The following is a 27,006-nucleotide window of genomic DNA, read 5'->3' on the forward strand; positions in this document are numbered from 1 at the left end:
CTGCTCTAGCTAGGCAGCTCCGAGTGGAATGGCCAGATGGTTCCTGGAAGACATTTATTTGCAAAGGACTGGGGAACAATTAGTGTTTGTTTTTGCTTAGGACTTTTGTCAGATTGGGCTTCCTGGGTGCCAAAGTCCAATCAGAGGAGAGTCATTTCATAATTTGGGCTTACTGTTTTGGCCAAGAATATACTTATCAATTGTATATTCAGGCAAGGGGCCTGTGAATGCTTGACGGCTGAGATTAGCGGCAGTACTGTGTTGAAAAAAACAACAACAAGGAAACAGAAAACTCCAGTGGTTTTCATTTTGGGAGACTCTGGAAGGGGTGATAAGGGACTGTGTAATTTGGGAAAAAAAAGGTCTGTGGATGATTCTCATAGAGGCAGAAACTCAAAGTTAGTAAAAGAATTGCACCGACCAGAAATGGAGGCACGGACGTAGATGTTCCAATCTGAGGATGAGCTGTGTGGCTTATTTCCACGTGGGCAAAGTGTAAAATACATTTACAAACCTGGCTTTTTGTAACAGGTATAGTGGGTCATTTGGAAGAATCCAGGTACCCTCCCTAAGGCCTTTCCAATATCTTCCAGAAGGATACGGTCTCTTTATCTCAGAAACACACCTGTCAGCAAGATAGAGTCTGAGATGGAAGAATTTGCTCTAACCCATCGGAAAGAATTTTTTCCCCCTCACTTTTATGTTCTTCAGGATTTGTGGAAAGGGCAGGATATTTTGGAATTACTGGAAAATGGGGACATCACAGCAGTTTTTAAAACACTGGTTGCACAATAGAATGACTTGGGGACTTGTGAAAAAACACTGGTGCCTGCCCACTCCCACCTGATACTAATTATTGATCTGGGATGGGGCCCTGCATCAGTATTTTTTAAAGCTTGCTGGGTCATTTGAATGTGTGGTCAAGATCGAGAATTCAAATGACTACCTTGAGAAAAAATACATGAGATGCGGTATGTTATTGATTTTTTTAAATTCGCTAACACTTAAGGGGACTTCATAAGTATTCATTAATCAAAAATAGGCAATTTCCAACCATTAGCACATACAAAGACCAGCAAAACAGAGGGTAGGGTTGAGGAGATAACAGATATAGAGCTAGTTTTTCCAGTACTGCCTACCTCTTTTTTTTTTTTTTTTTTTTTGCGGTACGCGGGTCTCTCACCGTTGCGGCCTCTCCCGTTGTAGAGCACAGGCTCCGGACGCGCAGGTTCAGCGGCCATGGCTCACGGGCCCAGCCGCTCTGCAGCATATGGGATCTTCCCGGACCGGGGCACGAACCCACGTCCCCTGCATCGGCAGGCGGACCCCCCAACCACTGCGCTACCAGGGAAGCCCTCTTTTTCTTTTTTTATGCAGGGCTAGAGCTCTCTGATGGGACTTATTTCATCAGTTCCTGAGTCTGCCGTGTAGACAATTTTCATGGTCGATATGTAGGTCGTGCAGAGTTGCCAAGTAATAAGGTGATTCGAATGTGTGCGGCAACACTTATAATTACATTGATGAATAAATCTATGCAACAAGACACTTCTTGGGAATCTTTGCAAATGACAAGTGGGCTGTATCCAGATATGGTAGGAATCTGTCAGATATAATGGAGGAATGCTGAACCCTCTCTCTTACATGGCCTCTCTGAACTCTGCCAGGATATGTATGGAAAGAAGGACTTGGAAGCAGGCAGGGTACAATGATGCTTTATGCTAATTAGACTTAATGCTAATTGATTAGACTTCATGATAATTGACTTCACAATTAGATGTAACTGAAGATTGAAAAATCACCTCTCTCCTTGGAGACTGACTCACTGGAGGCTGGGAATGGAGTATAGGGGGGTTTCTTAGCTGACTGGATTGAATGTTGAATTGCTCCATAGAAGTTATATTTATTTTTTTCTCCATGGCTCAGGCAAAATGTAATGTAGCGAAGTAATGGAAGCAGTAAAGTATAATAATAATATACTATAATAATAATTATTATAAAAATATAGTATGTCTTACATTTTTGTAGCACTTTTAACTCTTCTTTGCCCTTAACATCTATCACATATAGAACATGTTTTGAAATGAGGTTTGTGTTTATTTCAGGGAAATGAAGACTACAGAAGTGAAAATGATAACATTTTTAATTTGTGTAATACTTAATGGCTTCCAAAGAACAGAATGAATAAATGTTTATGGAATTTCTGTAATATGCCAGGTTATATATGCGTATTCTCATGTAATCCTCAAGGTAACACATTTTACAGTTGAGGAAACTAAGGTGCACTGAGATGACATCATTTGTCCAGCATCACCCACCCCCAGTGGTGAGTAGCTGGAATTTGAACTTGGTGAATCTCAGGCTTGTCCATCAGTTCTGTTGTTACCATTCTAATTATGTAATGTGAAACAACATGAAACTATAAAATTCCTCACTAAATCCTCTCAACTCCATAAAAGGTAAGCTTTCAGTCTAGTCTTACAGATGAAGCTCAGAGAAACAACAGCCAAGGTGACATGTAAAGAAATGGCAGAGGTGAGATTTGAATAAACCATGTCTTCAAACTCTAATTCCAGGGTTTCCTACTCTGTTGAGGGTTTTCAAAGTTTTCACCACTCAGGGGCCTTTTGAAATTAAAAAAAAAAAATTCCCACTGGTTTCAATTTGCTTGGGAACTTTGCGAGGTTAAATTATATTTAGCTCACAATAATAATACTTTTCCCCATTTTTAAGGCAGAGGCATGCACACGTGGACATTAGAATGTGTGCCCATCAGGCAGAAACCCTGAATTTTTACTGAGGTGATGTAAATGCATGGAGCAAAATTTCCATTTGGTTCTTTTAAAGTGGTAGAATCAGTTCTTTGAAAGTTTATTATTAGTAATTTCATGGACTCCCTTTTAGGGTCCAGAGATTTCAAGTTGGGAACAGTTGTCTCATTCCATATAGGCTTCTAGCTGAGTCCCACCATGTGTCTTACAATGCTATGAACTTGTTGTGCTTTTACTTACAACACATGCACTTGCTGTAGATAATTAGAGTCATTGAACAGGGAGAACTTGGAGATGACTGTCAACTGTAGACCCCTTGGTTTTAGGTGTGTTTTCCTTGTTGCTAGGTCCTTAACATCTAGGATTGTGCCTAGCACATATTAAGCTTCAATAGATATTGCAAGTTATATGCATTAATAGATGAATGAATGAATACAGGTGGGGAAAGTGATGTCCAGGACAGGTAAGTGACACATCCAAGGTCACACAGTCAGAGGCAGAGGCAGCATCAGATTCCAGCTCTCTTCACTGCTGGTTCTGTGCCTGTTCATTACAATATTCTCAGCTGAGCTCTTTTACAAGAAAGGGGAAAGAATTGCTCTATCGAGTGGTTTTGGGGCTACTGTGAAGCTTAATGGTGTGATGTAAGTCTGGCTATCCCTTTACAGTAACGAGGATTCCTGTGGCTCAGATCTGTTTACAACCACATGGAGCTCCTTGGGAACCACTTGACTGCATTACAGCACTTCATTTTAAGGGAAGATTCCACACAGTCCCTTCCTCTTTTGAAGTTCACAAAGTCTGGCTCTGTCACCTCCTATCTTTCTGTTTACCAACACTCTTGACCGCCTACCTTCACGGAAGGCTTTGACATCACGTTAGAATCTCCCTCTCCACTCACACCCTAGCCTTTACTTTAGTTATTTCAGTATTCTTAAAGGCACCATACTCACTGCCTTGATTTCATCAGTTCTATCAATATTTGTCTTAATGCCATTCAGCCCACTGCCATACTCAGCTTCATCCCAACACCTGTCATGGCTTTACCTTGAGAATGTCAATGATCTCTTCTCTGACCACAATTTCCAATTCTTCCAGCTACCTCACTCTCATAATACTCTCAACATCCCCTTTCTTTGGCTTTACTGAGACATCCAGCTCCTTGATTTCTCCATTTCCCCCCAGATTAACACCCTCTTGCTGGCCTCTTTTCCTTTCCTCCTCTGTGTGGGTTCCCTGCCCATTAATGGGCCCTTCTCACAAGCTCAACCCCCTCGCACCTCTTCCATCCCTTGGACCACCGTCTACAAGCTCTCATCCTGGGATCAGTCCTGCCAATTCAGTTTTCTGCTGCTTTGCCTAAATCGAGTTGGACACTCATCTTTGTTTACTCATTGGACTTTGGACAGATTCTTTCCCCATTTCTCTTAAAGGCTCCTTCACCTCTTGCTCTACCAAGAAATTCAGAAACACTTTGTCTTCCAGTGCGTGCCTGTCATGTCAACTTCCATGCATCTCAATCAAATCTCAGAGGAAGGGGAGGCTTGCTTTTATTTAGGAAAATCTGGTGCTCTATAGTTACCTCTTGACTTGCCCGGATTCTGCTGTATTAGCTGTCCTGTCCCTTATATCTTCCATTTCTTCATTTTGATCAATTTCTTCTCCTTAGCCTTGTGAATATGCTCAAGTCTTTTTTATCTTTATAGAGTTCTACTGAATTCTTTGATTTTTTTTCTCATTGCTACCACCCTTGCTAGCCAAACTTTTGCAGTCTGTATCAATTTTCTTCTTTTACCACATGGTTCTTCCTTTACCTTCAACTTATTGCAGCCTGCCTTTTATTCCATTGAAGACCTCCTTACTGCTAAATTGGAGGTACATTTTTTGGCCCTATCTTTGTCTCATAGAGACATTTGACCCTACTGGCTGCTCTTATGCTTTAAAATTCTCTGTTCCATTGGCTTTTGTGATACAACATTTCCTGTTCTTCTGCTTCTCAATTGTTGGCTCTTCCCCCTTGTCCATCATGCAAATTGTACTATTCCCCAGGGGGGTCTGTCCTCTGCCTTCTTCACTTCTCAATCTCTACTTACTTTTCTTACCTACGCTTTAAGAGTAAACCTATCATTTAGAACCAGAAGTCTCAAAGGGTGGTCTGTTGAAGTTCCTTTCCCAACATCTTCTGAGTTCTTGTTTTGAAAGTATAGATATCTAGAAGTGATAATTTTCAAAAATGTAAAGCTTATTGTGTTACTTTCCAGCTTAACAATCTTTGAGTACTTCTAAGAAATCTCCAGGTGGATCTTAATTTATCCATGATAAGTTGAACTTGCCATGTCTAAAATCAGGTGTGTAATTCTTTCCCTGTCCCTGTCAAGGAAGCTCTTTTTATATTCCTTATTTCGTTAATGAGTCACCACCTGCCTTGTTTTTCTGTTTCTATATCTCAAAATCATCTTTGTCTTTTATTGCATTAATATTCTGACAGTGTATGAAATGTTAAGCAGTTACTTCATACTTATTTTACAGTTACTGAATGATTGGTTGATTTCACTTGGTTCAGGTATATTTGGCTTCTGGAACTTGGGACTTTGATAGAAAGAAACTGGCATTTGAGGACCAAGATATGTACAGACTTATTAGTTAAAGATATGTAAACCCAGCTAAATATAATAGGGGATTGAATTTTATGGTAAGCATATTGGTTATAGGAAGTATAAGAGGAGAGAAGTACTGTGGGGAGAATACAATCTGGGTGAATGTAAGGTATGCCAGCCTAGAGGCAATGGTACCAGTTTTTGGAGGCAGTGAAGTGGATAAGCGGTTAACTTGAGGTTAAGCGCAAGGACACTGGAGCCTGGGTTGGAATTCCACTCTGGCCACTAGCTGTATGACTTTGGACAGTGACTCAAGTTCTTTGTGCCTCAGTGTCCTCTTCTATAAAATGCTGGTGGTAGTAGCAGCCCACCTCATAGAGTTAATATGAAATTAAATTGTTCATTGTTACACTCTCAAAAGAGTGTCTGCCTGTGGTACATGCTGGGTAGATGTTTGGTGGTATTATTCCACGATTTCTGTGGACCATCCCTGAAGCCACTACTCTTGTTTTTCAAATCTGGCAGCGTTGTGCCTGCAATGAAGAATTGCAACGTCCTTAAAATGAAGAATCTCAAAGCCCTTTAGCAAGTAATTACTCAGGAGTTTCACAGTCCTCCCCTCAGGATCCTTTTAACTGAAATGGCACATCCCTTTGAGTTCAAATTAAGTTGTACTAACATTGAAGCCTCCTGGACTTCCCTGGTGGCGCAGTGGTTAAGAATCCACCTGCTGATTGGGATTGACATGTATACACTGATGTGTATAAAATTGATGACTAATAAGAACCTGCAGTATAAATAAAACAAACAAACAACAAAAAAACAACTAATACTAAACTTTCTTTGGGTTATTTGTGTGGAAATATGTTAATATAAATGTTTCAGACATTACATGAAATTTCTAAAAATCTTATATGTTCTGGTATAATGTTATAAGTCATAATTCTAGTTATTACTTTAAAATGTATAGCTCAGAAATAACTAAATTTCCTTGTCAATTGCATTATTATGAATTTTCATCAAATCTTTAACCATGGTCATTTTTAAGTCTTTTGTCATTTACAGACAGTTCTTGGTGTACTCTGATGCTTTTGCAAAAATGTTCCTATAAAAGGGTTTTATCTTCAAGAAATTCGTGGAAAAGCCTCTGACAAGCACAGGTTTCTGGTAACTGACTATACTGCTGAACTGAATGAATAGGCATTTTCAGAACTCTAATGGAAAACTGATGAATTCATAAAAGTGCTAACAAAAGATCAAGATGAAAAAAATTAATTACATGGGACTGAGTGAACTGATGAGGATGATTATAATTTTTGTGACTTTCTGTTGGAATAAAAAAAAGAGTAGTGGTAACAGGTAGGGAGGCTATGAGCTGTAGTCATGTGATATGGTATGATTATTGATGACTGCCCAAGGCACGATAACAAAAATCCTATTTATTTTGAAAACAGAAGTGCATTAGTTATAGTGGGAATTTTTACATGCTATAAAACAGTTTTATGAAAAGATTTAGTAATGAGTTCCTAGCTTTTATAGGCCAGGTAACATATCTTATCTTTAAACATTAGGTACTATTTTCTCTCAGAACCATTTATGTTCTTATACCTTGTCTGTGTGACTTTTCATTTACTAAATATCAATGTTGTTGAAGATTCATCTATTTATATTTATGAAAACTGAGCTTCTTAAAGCTTATACAATTAAAAAAAAAAAAAGAATCCACCTGCCAATGCAGGGGACACAGGTTTGAGCCCTTGTCTGGGAAGATCCCACATGTCACAGAGCAACTAAGCCCGTGTGCCACAATTACTGAGCCTGCACTCTAAAACCCGCAAGCCACAACTACTGAGCCCACACACCACAGATACTGAGCCCGCATGCCACAACTACTGAAGCCTGCATGCCTAGAGCCGGTGCTCCACAATAAGAGAAGCCACCGCAGTGAGAAGCCACCGCAGTGAGAAGCCCGTGCACCGTAACGAAGAGTAGCCCTCGCTTGCCACAACTAGAGAAAGACCACACGCAGCAACGAAGACCCAATGCAGCCAAAAATAAATAAATAAATAAATAAAAAACGTTGAAGCCTCCTGTGCAGTGACTTGTAGTTTCTCGCTCCCTTCCATTTTATTATGTGTGGTGACTTCATGGTACTAACTTACAGAGACTAGTCCTCTACATTCTTTAGCTTCTACCTTCTAGTAAAAGTGCCTTACCATTAGCTTTGCTGATTGTGCTCTCAGCTGTGCTTCTCTTCTGCCCTGAGGGTGCTATGGAGTCAAAGACTGCCCTGATCTACATTTGGAGGTCGGCCAACTTGGGGTTAAACTATGACCCAGACATGTGGGAAGCACATTAGTTAATCTGTCACCCATTTCCAAGGCCCTCTTGCCAGGACTGACTTCATGGGCATGTGAAGTAGCACAGGGCTCAGCACTCAGGAGGGCCCCAGGCTTTGTTTAATGCTCTGCTGGTGCCATCTTGAAATTCTGAATTTTACGTTGGGACTTCTGTTTTGAAAGCAGAGTTTGATGGGAAAGTGGAACCTGTGCACAAGCAGAAGAAATATGCACTGTGTGTCCCCTTTCCATGACACCCCATTTGCACAGAGTGTTTATGTTGCCCTATGAACATGGGATTCAGGTGGATTTATGATGTGTGGGAGTTCAGTGGCTCAAAGTAAAAGTGAGTATAAGGTAAGTGTGTTTCTCTAAGACTAAGCTGAGGGGGGTGAAGTGGCTGTGGGTGGGACACTGACAGCCCTGAGAAGTCACACTCTCTGAACCAGAACTTCCTTCCAACCCACACAAAACCCCACAAATGACCAAGAAACATTATCATATCTTTCTTACTAGTGTTCCTTCCCTGCATCAGCATCCATGTAATGCTGAAAATAACAATGTAGAAGGAAAGAAAAAATAGGGTAACACGTAGTTTCTTTTTTTCTATCTTTTTTTACTCGTTAGTGAGATGTGCTGGTAGGATGCACATGTATCAAGAGGTGAATTAAAAACAGTTGAGTTAGCTTTGTGCAGTGTTTCTAACGGTTCTGGGAAGAATGAAATATGTGAAAATACATGTGCATATATGAGTTATGAAATACAAAAATTGTGTAATTTCAGTGATTCCACATATAAATTAAAGATTAGAGTTAAAATTCACGCTAATATTTTAACATTTTAATTTTTCTTTACTTAGAACAACATTAAATGGAAAACAAAATACATCATGTTAAGAGAGAGATTTCAGAAGAAAGGAGATAGCTTATATTTTATTGCCTTTAATGGTACTTTTTCCCCTGCTTTTTGAACAATGGATTTTTGCTCCTTTTTTTTTTTTTTTTTTTTTTTTTGCGGTACACGGGCCTCTCACTGTTGTGGCCTCTCCCGTTGCGGAGCACAGGCTCTGGACGCGCAGGCTCAGTGGCCATGGCTCACGGGCCCAGCTGCTCTGCGGCATGTGGGATCTTCCTGGACCAGGGCACGAACCCGTGTCTCCTGCATCGGCAGGCAGACCCTCAACCACTGCGCCTCCAGGGAAGCCCTTTGCTCCATTTTTGTTTTTATTTTGCTCTGAGCCCCACAAATGATACAGCCAGCCCTGCCTCTTCCTTCCTATAGAAGTTGGTAAAGTTAAAAGCTTGATTTCCCAGCCTCCCTTACACTTAGCCGTGACCACTTGACCACATTCTGGCCAGCGAGCCATAGCTGAAGTCCACTGGAAAGGCTTGGGGAAAACCAAAATGCCTGGTTCGAGGAGTAGACATTGATTGTACTACCTTTCCCCTTCTGCCCTCCTTGAACAGTAATATCCTATTTGGTGCTGTGCAGCCATCTTGTGACCATTAGGAAATAAACATAAGAAAAAAACAGAAGGCTATAAAAGTTGGAGTGAAAAGCTAAGCATCTGTGTCCTTGAGGGTCTTGTTGAGCTGCTGAGCCAACACCAGCAGCCATCAATCTAGACTTTTTTTGTGAAAAAAATAATCCCCTACTAATTTTAGCCACTGTGAGCCTTCCATTACTCTTGTCCATTCATTACTAGTGGACTCATGGGCCCTGAACTGCCTGCCTTGCCCAAGTTCTTTCATCAGAAGAAGAGAATTCCTCCTTCTTTCAACCCTATTGTTTCCACCATCAAGACTCTCTACCAGTTTCACAGGCCAGTGAGGGAGACAGGGAGGCAATGTCCTATTGACCCTTCCTTCTCTTTTTCATCCCTCTCTGCTATAGCTCCTGTGTTCCAGCACTCCTCTTAGCTGCTCCCAAACAAAAGGTTCTGTGATGATCCTTCAGTGTAAGTAGGTACCTGATGGAGGCAGCCTCAGACACACCCCAGAAACATCCAAAACCCAGACTCAGACCAGTCGGGCCACCCTGTAACTTTTGGACCAGGAGTAATTTCTCTATCTTATAATTAAGGTAAGATAATAGAGATTGAAGTCAAGCAAATGAAAAGGAATTGACAGAAAACCCCATAGCTAACATCATAAGGAAAACTTAGTCTGGAGCTCTTCATAGTTGGAGTTTTTTGTTTTCTTTTTCTTCTTCTTCTTCTTCTTTTATGATCACTCCATCTTTGGTCCCCGCAGAAGCCCAGTTTCCTTGCCACGAGCAGCCACCACTGTCATCTCCCTGGAGACTGTCACTCATATGAATTCAGCACATGGTAGAGGTCCAGTAATTAAGCACATACTTTCAGAGAAGCAAGGGAGAACAAGGGGCTCAGTCCCTCATTAAGTGAGACGACACCTGGGTGGGCCTTGTCCATCAGCATTGCTGTAATTAGGACACGTTAACAGGGCTGCTGCCGCCACAGCCCATGTGTGTCCATGTTTGGCATATCGACTCAGGACATGAGATGTAGTTGTTTTTAATAGAAGGGGGTTCGTTAAAACATAGCATTTCCCAGCAAGAATTAGGCATTTTATTATTTAGCAATCTCCTCCAACGGTTATAATAGCTTAAATATTTACCAGGGACTGTTGGGGCGCTCCTGTCTTTCACTAAGAGACTTTGTATTGAAGCTATTCCAGGAATATGGGTCAGAGTCCTCACTTGTCAGCTTACTGCAGGGTCAACCAAACTCCTGAGTTAACTATATCCTCTGTTCTTTCCCCTCCCTGTCGTCAGAACAGGAAAGACACAGAATCATACTCTGTTTGGCTCTCGAGACATGATGGTTAACATTTTGATGGAGGAGTTTGAAATCACTGCCTGAAAAGATCTCCCTGCATAGCTGAATGAGACCTCAGCTATGGTTCATTGTCCAGAATGTGGTCTCATGGCCACAGCTACATGCAAGAGAGGCTGGGAAATCAAGCTTTCAGCTTTACCAACTTCTATAGTAAAGGTAGTTAAGATGCACAGTTCCACAATCAAATACCTTGGAAACCACTCAAAGAGTTGAAGCAGATTGTAGTCATTTTAAAGCATGGATGACATTCTCAGATGAGCTGGAACAATAACAGATCCCACTTTGCAGAATTACAGTAGCAACAGAATGAAGTTATGTTGTGTAAATGGTAGAACACTTCCCAAATGCAAGATTATTTTGAGAAAATCAATACCTTCTCCCTTTGTATTGCCTGTATGTGAGAGAAGTGGAGGCCCAGGCTGGCTGTTAAAGTTCAGCTTTTAGCTTAGATCTATGTGATGCTTAAATGAAACCCTCTTCTGTGATAATAGTGTTACCCTAAAAGCTGAATTCCTGGCTTACAGGTGTGAACACCACTGCTACTAAGAGACTCTAAAGAGGTCTGTTTCTACTTTGCAGGGACACTTCAGGAAGCACCCCCCTCGGCTTGGTCAACAGTAGTTCCTACTACACTGAAGTGAATGTCATCCCTTGTACACACGAGCAAGGGTTAAGCTCTGGCAAGATCTTGCTTAAACCAAATGGCAATATCACACAAGGTCAGTGGGTTAGATACACTGCAGAGCATTTGGATAAGCCACAAAATTTGTGCAACCTGTGCTTATCAGCAGCCTTCTCCAGTTCATCTGTGGTTTACTGGAAGCTGCTTACATGCTCTATATTCTACTCCTTGTCAGAAAGAGACCAAATGTTTCAGTTAAAGGGAAAGGTAAGGCAGTACTACCAAACATCCCCTAACAGTAAATGCCAATCAATGACACCTACTCTGTCAAGTTCATCTTATTCCCTAGAGGAGTCAAGTTTAACACCAAGACTTCTACACTCAAGCAGGGTCTGCCTTGGGGTCATCTTCCCTGTAGCTCTAGGTCTTCTTGAAATGAATGAGAGCCTTGAACTTTTTTTAATAAGGGAGAGTGTTTAAGAGTGTCCTAGTGCTAAAGACATTTGAGCATCGGCCTGACCACCTAACTCAGAAGCTCAGAAGCCTCTTCTGAGTAGCTTATACAAGTCTGGACCAGTCCACACAGTTGTGTTTTGATGAACTCAAACATGGCTAACTAAAGAACAAGGAGAGGCAAAGGGTAAAAGGCATGAACCAACAGTTCACTAAAGAATGATTTTTTTGCGGTATGCAGGCCTCTCAGTGTTGTGGCCTCTCCCGTTGTGGAGCACAGGCTCTGGATGTGCAGGCTCAGCGACCATGGCTCACGGGCCCAGCCGCTCCATGGCATGTGGGATCTTCCCAGACCGGGGCACGAACCCATGTCCCCTGCATCAGCAGGCGGACTCTCAACCACTGCACCACCAGGGAAGCCCAAGGATGATTTTTATACTAGACATAATTGAGGTTGTTCTGGTACAGGTCTTATCCGCTGGACTCCCATTAAACTCCCAGGGAAGGACTATGTATAGGTCTGAGAGAGAAAATAGAAGCTTGAAAGGCATGAGACAGTAATTTACCTGTGGTCCTATTTCATGGATTTCCACTTTTTCATTCTTGTGACTATCCAGAATCTATTATAACTAACATTTGCTGACCTTACCCTGGTGTACGCTATACCTTGACTCTACTACATCAACTGAAAGCAGGGGTCAAATGAACTGATGGTAACACATGAGATTCTGCCATTCCAGTTTATTGAAATGAGTAAATTTATAGCTTTCTTTGCATACAGAAAAGTGCACAAGAAAATAAGTATGTACAAAACAATTGTGTGGCTGTTCCTCACTTTCAAAAATTCAATTCCCTAGAAATAATTGCCTCCAGTTAGCACATTTAGGTATTTGGACATATAAAATACTATTTCAAGTCTGTGTTGATAATGACTGAGTGGGAAGTCAGATGGAAAATGATGCCATACGTGATCAGCTATTATCATTCAACGTAAAACCACAGGACTTTAGCTCAGACTACTTGGAGCTAATCAGTAGAGGTTCAGGAGGCCACCATCTTGTTTAGATCCTGAGCAGTCATCCTCTTCTTCCACCTAAAGATAACATTGTATGTGGTTGATTAACACCCACAAGAACCTGAGCACTAGGGGTCAAGAGACAACATTAAAAAACCCAACATAAACAAAACAAAACAAAACAAAACTCATATGGCAAGAACAAACCCTTTGAACTGTGCTGACAATAGGACTGAAAATGAACTGGAAAGGTTTCCAAGGTTATGAAGAGAAAAATATTGCAGGCATTAGATTTTTAATGATAACACCGCTGATTTTTTCTCCTATTTATCATCCTACTAACTGTAAGACTGTGTGGCATCAAGAAAGCTTTCCAGTTACTTGATAAAGGCCTGGCATTACCCCAAATAAGCACCTAATATGTTTGGCACTATCACATTTAACTTTGTGACGTGTCTCTCTTCAGAATATGGTCCTTCTTTGATGAGTTGAGTTCAATTTTTCTTCAACGTGAGCTGCTCTTCTGGAACTTCAGCTCAGGAGGATGGCCTCCTATTCCATAGAAAGGATAAAGGTTGTGCCCATTTGCAATTCTAGTTACTGGGATTAGAGATTACTGAGAAGGCAGAGAGGCTTCAGATCTGTGAATCATTAGATTTTTTTGCCCCATAAAACTCTGTTGTTTGTGAAAGAGAGGTAATGCTATATAAACCCAGGAGTAAAAATGACTGAAAAGAGAATCAGAGGGAAAAGAAGAGGAGAGATGAAAAATGATTTTCCCTCATTTGCAATAGCTAGCAAGAGATTGGAGAAAGGACAATCTTGCCCTTGAGAGAAGAATAATGTTCAGAAAGAGGTTATATCTTTAAAAACGTTCTTAGGTGTGTTCAAAGTCCCCAGAGAGAAGCTGAACTTGCTTCCATTTTACTTTAAAAATGCTCTGTAAGTGATGGTCTGAAGCAAGGTTTAAGAAGGTGCCTTGTTCTACCACAATCTTTAGGTTTTATGCTCTGAAACAGAACCCCCAAACACTCTGAACAGTAAGGATTTTAAAATTTATTCAAAACAGTATGATCTGAGAGGTTGTGGTGGCTGCATCGCCCAGCCAGAGGGTACACAGCACAGTGTTCTAGAAGGTTCTAGGGACACAATAAACAAGGGTTCAAGGAGGGAAACTACTTCATTTACATTTAAGCTAGAGAGTTTAGGTTCTTAATTTATTTAAATCCATAGATTCAGTTTAGCTAAACAGAAAGTGGAAGGCATTCTACAAGTGGAAGAGGCAGCAAGAAATAAGGCAACAGATAATATGTCAAAGCTAGAACAAGGGCAGAGGTCAGGACTTGTCTGCTTATTAGCTTTGTCCTTGACTACTAAGGCCAACCTTTTTATTCCTCTGGATTGTGAGCATGCCAAGTTCCTAGAGAAGTGTGAAGAAGAAAAAACCCATGGTTAGAAATTTTGGGTTGACTATCAAGGTATTAAATATTAAGTCATTATTTAAAAATGTCAGTCATAGTATCTCCTAGGACTGATTCAAGAGGATTGGATAGAATAGTCGATGTAGAATCTGTAATAAAGCGATTAACACAAGTGCTCAATAATGTTAGCTATTTTCTTCCATGGAACTTGTTCTCCCTACCCCTCAATCTATATATTCAGCAGGTTGACCAAAATTATCCTTCCTTCATGACCTAAAGAAGAAAGGGCCTCCAAAGAGAACTCGAGTCAATTCAATTTAGCACAAACAATCCTCCTAGACTTCCAGTGCAGTTTGTTCTTTTCTATTGTCCGTGTGTGCCTCCCCTGGAGAGGAAGCAATAATGAGTCTCTGTCAAGACTTCTAGCCCTTCAACATCTTCCATATATTACGCTGCTTTATTAACATTAGAAATCATCTGGACGCTCCTTAAAATGAAGCTTTTCCTCAGCACCGAGGGGGATTCCTTAGGGCTGGGGCCCAGGAATTTGTCTTTTCAGTAATCTCACACGGTTCTCTGAAGCTGATTTTACAGAAAAGCACTTTTAGAAATACTGTAATTACAGAAGTGGAGTGAGGGGGGCTAATCCAAATTGCAAATAAACTCAAATCTTATTGTTGGTATCAGATTTAAGATATTTATCTATTTAAAAGAATTCAGTTCTACGTGGGTCAAGACATAGTTTGGTAGTCTCACTTGAATGGGGCAAGACTGAAAAAAAACGGGTTTGGGTTCTTTTCATTCTTCCTGTTGTTCACCCCTTTCAAAATGCAGAGAAGTCCCCTCTCCTCCACTAACTTCAACCTTTTGAGATTGGAGTCGCTTCCACTCGCTGTTGAGAAAGAAAAACACCCCTCCCCCTTTCCCCTTCCAGGGTCTCAGTCTAAGGTGGTTACACACAATAACTCACCAAGGATAAAACCCACCAGCAGACTCATGTAAGCTCATACTACTTTTGAAGGAGGTACCGGCAGCTGTCACCACTTTGGGATTTAACATCGCCAGACTAGTTCAGACTAATTTGAGGCCCCTCACAAAGAAATACCTATTGATTTGGGAGGCAGAAGTGTTGTGATCATGATCTGTTTGGCTGACCTGTTTGGTGGCTTCAGAAGGTCCCAGATTTTGAAGCTTCTATAGAAAACTGAGTAATTACTAGGAAGCTTTGCAATCACTTCAATATGAAGGTCAAAAATCTAGAAGGCTATGTGTTATATTGAGTTTTACTTCCATCCAGAAGTGAAATATCAAAAACACAGGATGACAGAAATCCATATCCATAGGAGTACAGTACTGTTTTCTATATGTATGAGAACTCTATTCCTAAATGGCCAGCCTATTCATTACTAAATTAGTTAAGTATAGTGTTCCATATCTTTTACTTCTCCATTACAGAGATTTAACTTCTTTCCGAATCTAAAATTAAAATGTCACCCTTACCCCCATGCCACCCTTTTTCACCAAACCTAAGCTTAGTAGGATCTTCTACTTACAGAAGTTAGGCAAAAGGATTTCCAAATGGATCCCTATATACATCAGAAGATGTGGATTGAGGAGAAGCCATCTATGGAGATAAAACCATCTAGTCAATAACTATAATTACAATTGTAAGAAAACAGCTATAATTAAGACTTCTCAGATCCCTTTAGAAAAAATCACTTAGGTCACAGACTAATCAGATATTGTATGGGTCTATGATGATTTGTGTTTGCCTGCTTGTGATTGATGTGTGTGTGTGTGTGTGTGTGTGTGTGTGTGTATTATTTATATCAAAACCAAGTTTCAGAATTATGTTTGCCTCCCAATGCAAAATATTATTTTTATGAGCTAAGTAATTATGGGTGGGAAATTAGGAACTTAAATCTTTGAAAAAAATTTAAAGATAGTATTTTGGCTCAATTTTCTTTCAAAGTGCTTTCCCGAGCTAGGTTAAGTGAGGTAAAAAGGACTTTTCTATATATTTGTTTCTCAAGTTCGGGAGAGTAGTTCTTGCAAAAATAATCTTTCCCCAGTTTGAGTTGAGGTTTACACTGCGATGGTCCTCAATGATAAATCTTATTCAAATGTCCTTTACCGTCAAAGATACAAGCAAGGTTAATTCAGGAGGCGGTAACTCTATGTGACGTGTACTTTGGAGCATCATCTTCTAATAGTTGATACTTACAGAAGCTGGTGATGAATGGAAAGAATCTTTAGAGAAGGGGTTCTCAAATGCATTGTCAGCAGATTTGGAAACTGGCAGGGCACCTTGTCTGGGAGCTGGCTTTGGTAGTTCTAGAAGGTGAAAAAGTAGTCAGTAGACAAGCTTTCCCCAAATACATGCACAAGTTCTCCAGTCAGGCTTATCTTAGAAATTAAGTTCCATACTTGCTCCGGACGCACAGGCTCAGCGGCCATGGCTCATGGGCCCAGCCACTCCGCGGCATGCGGGATCTTCCCGGACCAGGGCACGAACCCGTGTCCCCTGCATCGGCAGGTGGACTCTCAACCACTGCGCCACCAGGGAAGCCCTAAGTTCCATACTTTTGAAATTGACATCAATGGAACAAAAATCACCCCCAAATACCAGGACTCCCAGTGATTATTACAGGCAAATTCATCCCTTCTTGGAAGAGGGAGCCATGCATATTCGCTTGAAGTGGAAGAGATTCAGAATTCCCTCACTTAAAAGCACCTACATGGGGCTTCCCTGGTGGCGCAGTGGTTGAGAGTCCGCCTGCCAATGCAGGGGACACGGGTTTGTGCCCCGGTCCGGGAAGATCCCACATGCCGCGGAGCAGCTGGGCCCATGAGCCATGGCCGCTGAGCCTGCGTGTCCAGAGCCTGTGCTCCACAACGGGAGAGGCCACAACACTGAGAGGCCCTGCATACAGCAAAAAAAAAAAAAAAAAAAAAAAAAAGCACCTACATAGCAAACCTTCACCAAGCCTTGAGGCCAACACAGAAGTAAAAGTTCCGAAAGATTAAATCACTAATACAGTACAGCAAGCATTCAAATACTGGCTGCATTTTGAAGCGCTTTCGTTCTACCACACCTTTTTAACTTTCCTCATTAGATGGGTAGTACAGTCCATACATACCTACTCATGAAAAAATGAGTCCTTATCACACATACAGCCTCCAGGTGCCATGACCCATTGAATTTCAATAGCTCCTGGCAGCCCTTTTAAGAATTGTCACAAGAGGGCAGCATTGGGCCAGCCCTTAGAAACAGCTAACTAAGGTAAACAGTTAACTCCATAAGGTAAATGGTCAAGTTGTCTCCATAACCCCTGCTAGTCAAAAAAAGCAAGAGTAAAGCTATTGGTGGGTCAGGAGAGGGTTCTTCTGAGGGACTCTGTGAGCCCATATGACAGTGAAATACTTGTTGGTACAGTTGACAGAGAAGTAGGTAGCTTACCATTGATCTTTCTCAACAGTTGATTAGCGTCAAAGTCATCATGGTCTGCATTCTCCTGAGGAATGCCAACTTTGTTGTTGAAATAGTTGGAGAAGGCACTTGAAGTCCCAGAGGAATTCTGTTCTCCTTTCCTTGCTGGCACAGTAGGTGGCTGCCGCAGTTGGAAGTCCTTAAACATTTCTTTCACTTCCTTGACTTCTTTGTCCCCAAGTGGGTCCAAGGCAACGAAGGCATCGCTGGAGACGTCCTTCGGAGGGCCAGTTCTGGGAGGTGGCTGAGGAGGAGTGACCAGGAGAGAGGAGAGCATAGAAGGGGGTTGGGCTGACAGAGTAGGAGCTGGAAAAACATTGTTCTGAAAAGGATTCCCCAGCGGGCTGGTTGATGACCAAGTATTGGGTGTCACGGATGTTGATGGGCCCCAGACTACAGGGGCTGGAGGTGAAGCTGAGGCTGCAAAGGATGAAGGCTGGTTCCAACCTGGAACAGCTGGGCTTGTGGTAAAGACGATTGGCTGACTGAATCCTGAAGGCTGACCAGCCATCATAGTGCCCGGGACCATTGTAGTGGATTGACTGAAGACTAAGGGTGCTGGGTTCCATGGTCCTGTCTGAGCAGATATAACTGGCACACCACCTGAAGGAGGGAAATGGGATAAAGGACTTATCAGGAAACTAGCCTGAAGAGGATTCTTGAGTTTCAGAGAGTCAACTCTCTGGAGAGCATTTTTAGAGAGCATCTACATGCCAAACCTTTATTAAGCCTTGAGGCTGACATGGCTTTTATTAGATTATTTCACTCTAAAGATGAATTAGCTGTAGCGAGCATTTAAATGCTGGTTGCATTTCGAAGCCCTTTCTTTCTTCCACACCTTTTTCACTTTCCTCATTAGATAGATAATACAGTCCATAAGTACCTAGTCATAAAAAAGAAAATGAGCCCTTCTTGTATGTACACTAATATCATTCAAACAGCTAGAACAGAGCCTGTCAATAGCATGAACCTATGTGTTGAGTAAATACATTTACATATAGAAACCAGGCTTGTTATGAAGTAAATTAATATAATCCATCCGATACTCTTGAGAAACTGACTTAACCTTTTCATTTGGCAACTGGCTCATGTCTGAGGTCTTATGGAGACTAGCTATCAGGCATGTGCATTAGGCTTTAACATGTTTACATCCCGAAGAAACCATTTCAAAGCTTCCTTGCTCTTAAATGCTGCCAAGGTGGACACAGCTATATAAAAGGATGATAAAATTTGGTTGATGCCAAGATAGTTTTAGACTTTTATATACAAAAATGGAGAAAAGGCTAGTTTTCCTAGGAGAGCTGTTTCAAATAAAAGTGCTTCCTGCCCTGTGTCACTCACTAAACTTTGCCAGAAGTTAGAACAGAGTATTTAAAAGAGGAAGAGGAAGAGAGGGAGACGAGATAAAGTGAAGCAAAAAAAACAAACAAAAAAAACCAACGCTTGCAATGTAACTAACTGCCTGTATCCAGGCATCTGCTCTTTGTGGGGAAATGGCTCTATCACCTGCACCCTTGCCATTGTTGATTTGTAATTCATTAAATCACTAAAATCTAGGTCTCGCCAATGTGTACCCTCCTCTTCTTGAGAAGCTCATTCCCTACATCTTGTTCTAATACGTAGCACATTTTCTCTTCGGCCTCTTCCCAAGTGTATTAATGACCCAGTTAAACTGTCACCACTAACAGAATACCTAAATTCAGCCTCATACCCATTCACAAATGACACTCTGCTCTCAAAACCTACTTGCTTTGAGCTTTGAAGCAGAGCATTCTTTCGTTATGAAAGTTTTCTAACCAAAGTAGGAGAAGGCCTTCAAACTTGGGTTAGGAATGTTTTTGTTTCCAGAGTGAGAAATATTTTTAAAATAACGTTCAGGGGCTGATATAGTAAGATGTTGTATCTTGAATTTTCTTGGGACTGGAGTTTGGTGTTACTTGACTCAACCGTCATCAGGAACAACAGCCATTTGTCGGTGAACACAAGGTGTGCTCACGAAGACTGCTGGGTTTCAGTGGTGGGTCATCTTACTAAGTCAACATGCTTAGTTTTGGGGTGAGGAAACTGGGCACAAGAATATTAATTATTACAATTGAGAGGGTCACGGTCTGTGACAGAGACTAAAACTCAGGCATACCACCTCCAAATCCAGCACCCTATCATCCTGTTCTGTCTCCTTGGCATCAAGGAACAGAACTATATTTTTTATTACAATGTTAATTCAAATACTTATTTGACATATACCGAAATTAGACTTCATGTACACTCAAGAGTATACATACAGGCAGACCTCAGAGATATTGCAGGTTTGGTTCCAGACCACTACCATAAAAGGAATATGGCAATAAAGTGAGTCACACACATTGTTTGGTTTCCCAGCCCATAAAAATGTTATGTTTACACTATACTGTAGTCTAGTAAATGTGCAGTAGCATTATGTCTAAAAAAAACAATGTACATACCTTAATTTTAAAATACTTTATTGTTAAAAAATGCTAACCATCACCTGAGCCTTCAGCAAGTCATAATCTTTTTGCAGTAGTAACGTCAAAGATCATCAATCACAGATCACCATAGCAATATAATAATAACAAAAAAGTTTGAAATATTGCAGGAATTACCAAAATGTGATAGAGACACGAAGTGAACAAATGCTGTTGGAAAAATGGCACTGATGGACTTGCTCGACTCAAGGTTGCCACAAACCATCAATTTGTAAAAAACTCAATATCTCCAAGGTACAATAAAATGAAGTGCAATAAAATGAGGTATGCCTGTATTCCTTTCACAACCAATCAAGGGAACAGTTCTCTTAGATCCTATAATACAGGCTTCTAGAAGTGGGTTGAGTTTAAACAAAGTTATTGCTGGCATTTTAAAACAAATTACTTAAATTTTATTAACTGAAGCCAGAGTCACTCAGTAATAATTTACACCAATTGGATGTGCAAAAATTGGATAGAATTTTACCATATTTCATGTTGGATGACTTGCCTTCCCTTAGGAAAATGTGTGGCTTTAGTCCTAGATGGTATTAGTGGGAGTGGTGATAAAAGAGAAAAATACATTTGAGAGGAATTAAAGGCTTTCCCAGTGTATACTTAGGCCAGCCTTCATTCCCGTCTACCAGATCCCATGCATCACGTTTCCAAGATATTTAAGGCCCTGCTGGAGAAAAGTAAGGAAAAAGAAAGTGTGGGTATAAAAAGTTAGTTTTATTAACCTTTAGATGCTAGATTAAAGCTCAGGGCAGCTAGTCAAAGCCAAAGGCTCAGCTTTCTACAATGCCCTTTCCCCACCCCCAGTTCTCCAGAGAAAACGGTCCCCCAGCTGGGTCCAGCGGAAGCCAGACCTACAACCTTCCATGGCTTGGCTGAGGATCCCTGCTAGTGGACAGGGGCTATACTGTAGGGCTCAGTTTGAGTCCCATGTCCAAACTGGGAAGAATCATCAGTATTCTGCAGTTGTATACCCCAAGGCCTCAACAGGGGCACCTAGCCAAAAAGCTTCACTTCGTCTGAATAAATTAACAGTTATAGGGTCCAGCTGTATTTTCAGGCTGACTCGTTAAATATGGGCTGTAAAAATTCTTCAGGGCATTGATATGAAACTACAAAGCTCTGTGATGTGACCTAGTCGCAGGCACTGCATACAGGCTCTCTATCCTTCTGCAGGGAAAACACCAACCAGCTCCACTTGAGGGTGGAGGAGAAAGGGATGCAGAAAGGGGAAGACCCCAAGAGATATGAAGTGCTTGGGGAGAGTCTCCTGATGGTGTAATATGCCAAGCAGGGACCTGGAACAAGTGGGCTTCTCACACCTGCAGGGGTTTCAGCCACTCAGCAGGTGGGAAACAACCCTCCTGTTGCTACCACACTCCAGATATGATGGAACACATTTAAGATGACAGAACCAAAATATTTTCCTTTGCCGGAAAACAGCAGGAAAAAAAAGAGTCCTGATGATTGACTCAGCAGGAGGCAGAGAAAACCAAGATCCCTGGTCAAATTTTACAAAATAGGGGAGAGTCTCTCTTCACCTATAGCCCCCCTCAGATCCTTCCCAAGACAGAGTCTATTTGGAGCTTGTAGAGGAGCTAAGAAGTAGAAAAACAAAGAGAAGCCCCAGCAGGAGAGCAAAGACCATTGTGGGGTTTCTGAAGACTGTTCCATGGAGGCAGGAAAGAACTGGAGGCTTCAGCCAAAGAGTAGCAAGGCCAGCCCTCGGCCGAGTGGCCTTCCCCAACGTCCTACCACAGAGTGGCTCAGTGGCTTGCAGAGCTGGTGAAACATTTTTGAATGACAGCAGCATCACCTCTCAGGTATCTGATAAAATTCCATCTCTTCCCTTATTTCTGTGTTCTTTTCAACTTCAGACTTCTATACTGTGGACTTACTAACCCTACTAAGGCACCCAACTAGACAAAATACCAGCAAGGAGCTGCTAAGGCTTAACTATTCAGAGACTAATCAGGATATATGCCTGTCTCACACCCACCATATGCCTAGAAAACAGAGCTGGGCTCAGAACCTGGCACTTTCATTCAATCACTCACACTTGCTTCAGATTTAACTTATAGCCCTCTTGGGGTGTATATCCCTTCCTTTAACCAAGAGGTTAAATAGGGGATAGGGCTTCAATTCAGTAACGGCAAATTGCATGGAAGACGTGCATGTTGCTATTTTTTCAAATAGAGATGATAGACAAGGCTCTCTCATCTCAACCCTGTTTCTCCAATGAAGCTGGTCTGGGCTTCAGAATCCCTTCCAATTGTCTTCAGTAAGCCATGACCAGTTGGTTCAGCTAAGTGCAATACTAAAAATGGATTTCTTCTCACATGCCAATTCAAGGAGTCAAATTCCAGTTACAAGTCAAGAGTACCTAATAGAGGTGGGTTGTACAGGAGTAAAAGTGGGAGAAAGGCTCCCTAGGATGCTCAAATCTTATGCCCCAGGAACCCCTATGGATATGAAGTGCACCCTCCTATGAATTACCATCTTAGGAGTGAAAGTAACAGAGCCAAACCTAACTCCATCTCTAAACACCTACCTAGACCCCCAAGGGGCCCTACTGGAGCAGCAGCACTTGTTTTGAAGAGGTCCAGGGGGTTGGTCTGTAGGGTTGCAGGTTGTCCCGGAGATGTCTGGCCTGGAGGCTCTGAGATGAGAGGAGTAAAGATGTCTGATGCAAGTAAGTCTTTTGCTGGAGACTGACAGGGCAGAGAGGGACACAGAGCAGTTACTCAGGAACAGTGAAATCCAGCTCTATTCTGTTTCCTACTCTGTACCTCGAATTTGGGAACACAAAAAGAGAAACTTTTTCCCATTACTGATAAATTATTCTAACAAACTCAAAAAGACAGAAAAAAAAAAAAGACACAGATCCTGGCAATGGACAGAATATTGGGTCTTGGTGACTGATGGAATGGAGGACCTTCAAAGTGAAATCTACTTTGCTCATTTTACACGTTTGTATCTGTCTAGTCTCCTTATCAGCTAAAAGCTTGAAGCTGGGAGAGAAAAGGCAACTATAAGCAAGTAGCCTAAATATTTGGATCCTTCTTCTGGATTTAAATCATTCTGCATAAAGATGATACAGTAGTTTAATCATTAGGCCAGCATATTCCAATGAGGTTTTTAAAATGAAACTTATATAAACCACATTTTAAATTGCTTTTGAAGGAAGTGGCAATAGTAAATATATAAGTTTCTTTTAAGACAGTGGATTGTTCAGTCATTAATCAGAGGAGACAAACTCGAGAATTTTAGACCACCACCTTGGACATGAATGCCCTATGGGGGGTGTGTGGAGGCGTGTGTTAGTACGGGGAAGGTACAAAGGGAATCACAGGAACCCTTCCCCTCCCCTCCCAGAACATGATGATCAAACTTACCGGAGGTACAGAAGCATAGCAGCATTAAAAACGGAAAAACTTGTGTTTAGTTAATAATATGTGACGACATGCAAACGGAAAGCAGGGTGTGATAAACACTGCCGAGTGAGAAGCTTAAAAAGGGTGACAATTAGAGGAAAGTATTCCTGGAGAACAATGTGCCTTATCCCACCTTCTATTTTACAGCCACACAGGAAACTACACTAGCAGCAGGAAAGAGAGCTTGCATCACACCACCCTTTGGTACCGAACATGCATTCTGCCAATGGATATGTGAAGACAATTCACCTTAGCAGTCCGTCTGCCTCTTCCCGGTTTGGTACTTTGTGGAGGTGGGATAATGGCTATGGAGTCATGTGGTGAGGACTGGACAGAGCTTTCCAAGTCCTGCTTTACGCCATTCGGTACAGGCAGTCCTTTGGGAGGGCTTCCCACAAAAGGGTTTGGGGAGGATTTGATATGGAAGCCGTTCTGTTCTCTTTCAGATACCCCATTGTGAGTTCTCATTGCTGGCTGTGTTTGCGTACTTGATAAGGGCCACAGGCCTGCCTGAGCTTCCTGTTTGCCAGTCCGGTTAGAGATTTGGTCAAATTGCTGACCAAAGTAATCAACATCCCCATTCAGGGGCCCATTACTCAGAGGGGTAGACGAGCTACTCAAATTCTCTTTCTTCTGATCTGGAGATTTGAGAGAATCAGACGAAGAGGGTGTCGATTGGTCTGGCTGTGCAAAAGGATCGTCACTGAAAGGATCAGGATTAGGGGTGGGAAAGAAGTTGAGATTGGCAGAAAAGGCATTTTCAGGCAAGAAAGATGCCTGAGGCTTTGGTCGAGGAAGAGAGCAGGAGGTGATGCCATTTGTTAAGAATAGATTTTCTCGTAAAGAATTCTGATTGGTGTCGATTTCAGAGTTTAGATCCACTAACAGGATATCTTTGCTTTCCTATCGCATTTGGAAAGAAAAAAAAAAAAGTGTTAGTCCATGTTGTGACTTCAAATGAGAAAGCTACATAAGATGACTAGGATTATCAAAATTTCCATTAGATTTCAGTCTTACTGGTTGACCATTACCTCCTCCCATCGCGTCCCTGAGTGCATTTACTAGTTGTAGAATAGGTCCTCCCTGCCCTTCCCAGGCCCTTTTAAGTCTCAACTTCATTGGCCCTTCATTCAGTGAAATCTTACTGTTGTTTGCTTCACATGTCTCCCCTCACCCTTTCAGACTGGCTGAGTTCATAATCATCATTGTTTCAATTCATGCCTTTGACAGTCTTAAAGGGAATTGATTTCGAGTCACTCTAAGTGACTATCTAAGTATATTGAGCTTGAAGGAAATGGCCTAGCCCCTCTTCCTACATGATGTATACTCCTATTGTACCCCCAGAGTCGCCTAATATCACCTCTCTAGATGAGTGAATTCATTGCCTAATATAGTCATATCTTATAATTCTAGTTATAATAAAGTTTAAGGTCAAATACATTTCCCTACAATTGGTCTTTCCTCTAGGGGGGCAAAGAAGATTTCCCCCTCACATCACGGCCTGCCAGGTATGCCTCTTTAAATACTTAAGGATCTTTTTGAAGGTATAGCCAAGTTGGATCTCTCATTCTCATCATCCTAGTCTCTCCTCTGGACGTACTCTTTTGTCTATGTCCTTCTAAGAACATGATACTCAAATTACTGATATAATCTAACATAATATATCACATTAACCTCTCATAGTTGTACCTTTTTTCATAATATAGTTTAGTGTTGCCTGTGTCATGACAGGAGTCTCCTCTACTTAGTGGATAAATTCAACTAATGTTTAAGTCACCTTTGATTTATGTATAATCTAATTTTTAATTTATGTATAAGGTGGAGATATGGGTTTAAGAGTTAATTTGAAAGACATACTAAATGAATAACTCTACAAATTCTATTCCTTCCCTATATATTTCAGTTATGTTAATTTGGATTCTCAACTGTCAGATATGACATTCTTCTCAGCATAAAAGCAGCAAATTTGATGAATCTGACATGTCTTTATTCAGGGCAATGACACAACTAATTAGGATTCACCCTGGGATATAGCTATCATACTGACAGACCTTCCTTCTGATTGACTTTGATCAATTAAATACTTAGCTACACTAGCCACAGAAGAATATAAACAATAAAAACTGTCAAGCTGAAATGGAAGTTAGTTTTCTAGCATTATCCTGGGCAGATTATTCAATATTTTGGTCATTGGGACAATGATCAAGATGATCTCAAGGGAATATAAAATTCTCAAACTAGTAAATAAAAAGGGAGACTGAACAGGTCTCCTCAGCTTTAAGAGAAAAGAACAAAATTTTTAAAAGTTTAGGTCCTAAATCAGACCTAATTGGTATTCTATATTTTGGCTTCCTTCACTGTTAGGTATAAAGGCACAATTTTTAAAAGCCAGCTTTTCTCTTTATAACCAGAAGAACTTATCAGAAGAGAGAGCTTGTAATTAAAAAACAAAAACAAAACAAAACAAAAAACTTTAAAAAAATCAAAGAAATTGATTGGAAGGCTTCTTAATCTAGGGGTCTTTAACAATCAAAAGGTAGGACAAAATGTATTACGACAGCTTGTGATTGTAATATTTATTCATTTATTATGAGCCACCTCTGGGTTAGAACAGTTGGGTGTTCACAGCTGGTAGAGTTCTCCTTCATTTACTTCAGAAGAAGTCCTTAGGACACCAAACAGGAGCCACAATGTTAGACTTCTGAATAGTCACCCTATAAGTAAAATGTATAAGGCTCTCCTCAGGTTGAGGTTGTTGTTAATCCAAGATTAAGAGTCTGATTCATAGACTACAACTGAAAGATGGAAGACTTCTCGTCCACCCCCTTGGTCAGCATTTCTTTAATTCTCTGTTGTACTGTAAACACTGCATCCACTTGGCCGTCACGTAAGCACCTGAGAGACAAGAACTGAACATGAAATATAGTCCCTGCTGTTAAGGGGCTCCAGTAAGAGGGTCAAGCAGGCAACCAAGAAGGTGTCTGCACAGACAAGGTTTAAAATACTAAGTTCTAGACTACCTCTTCTCCAGGTAGCTCATCTTGCCTAACCATTCCAGCCTACCAAATCCTGGACCTCCCTACTCAAAGCCTTCAGTGACTTCCTGCTACTACCCAGAATTAAAATAATCTCCATTAGCCAGACTTTCAAAATGACCCACCAGGAGACCTCGTTTACTTTTAGCCTAACTACTACTCTATTTTCCTACATACTTCAACGACCCAACACAAGTTCAGATTCTTTACAAAGCTTTTTCCCATTGATCCTTCTATTTCAACTTCACCTGTGCCCACCCATGGCATCTTACGTATATATGACACTGTGCTTTGTGCCCTGATTCCCATCGCCATACCAGATCTGATGGGGAAACCACACTTTATGTTCTTTTCATAATAACCGTGCTTTCAAATGGTCAAGTTTTTAAAGTTGGAGATCATGTCTTTTTGGTCTTTTTTTCTTTTCCTTTTTTTTTTTTTTTTTTGAGATACAGCATGGAAGAATATTGTTCAAGT

General features: G+C 41.2%; 1 protein-coding gene across 5 annotated transcripts in view; it reads right to left on the reverse strand.

Annotated features, from left to right (window-relative positions):
* Window positions 1-12,362: 12,362 nt before the first annotated feature.
* DAB2 (DAB adaptor protein 2) overlaps window positions 12,363-27,006 on the reverse strand; it is a 59,517-nt gene continuing 44,873 nt past the window's right edge. The window contains exons 10-16 of one of the 5 annotated variants that reach the window (XM_060092834.1): window positions 23,744-24,397; window positions 22,612-22,771; window positions 17,533-18,165; window positions 16,297-16,406; window positions 15,626-15,696; window positions 14,036-14,071; window positions 12,676-12,729 (exon numbers count right to left, since the gene is read on the reverse strand). In XM_060092834.1, the coding sequence (XP_059948817.1) occupies window positions 15,631-15,696; window positions 16,297-16,406; window positions 17,533-18,165; window positions 22,612-22,771; window positions 23,744-24,397 (1,623 nt within the window). In that variant the 3' untranslated portion in view covers window positions 12,676-12,729; window positions 14,036-14,071; window positions 15,626-15,630. Of the gene's footprint in view, window positions 14,072-15,625; window positions 15,697-16,296; window positions 16,407-17,532; window positions 18,166-22,611; window positions 22,772-23,743; window positions 24,398-27,006 lie in introns of all 5 variants that reach the window. The other 4 variants (XM_060092832.1, XM_060092835.1, XM_060092833.1 and 1 more) reach the window with 4 other exon arrangements.

This window comes from Mesoplodon densirostris, chromosome 3, assembly GCF_025265405.1.
Source record: "Mesoplodon densirostris isolate mMesDen1 chromosome 3, mMesDen1 primary haplotype, whole genome shotgun sequence".
Classification (NCBI taxonomy): Eukaryota; Metazoa; Chordata; class Mammalia; order Artiodactyla; family Ziphiidae; genus Mesoplodon; species Mesoplodon densirostris.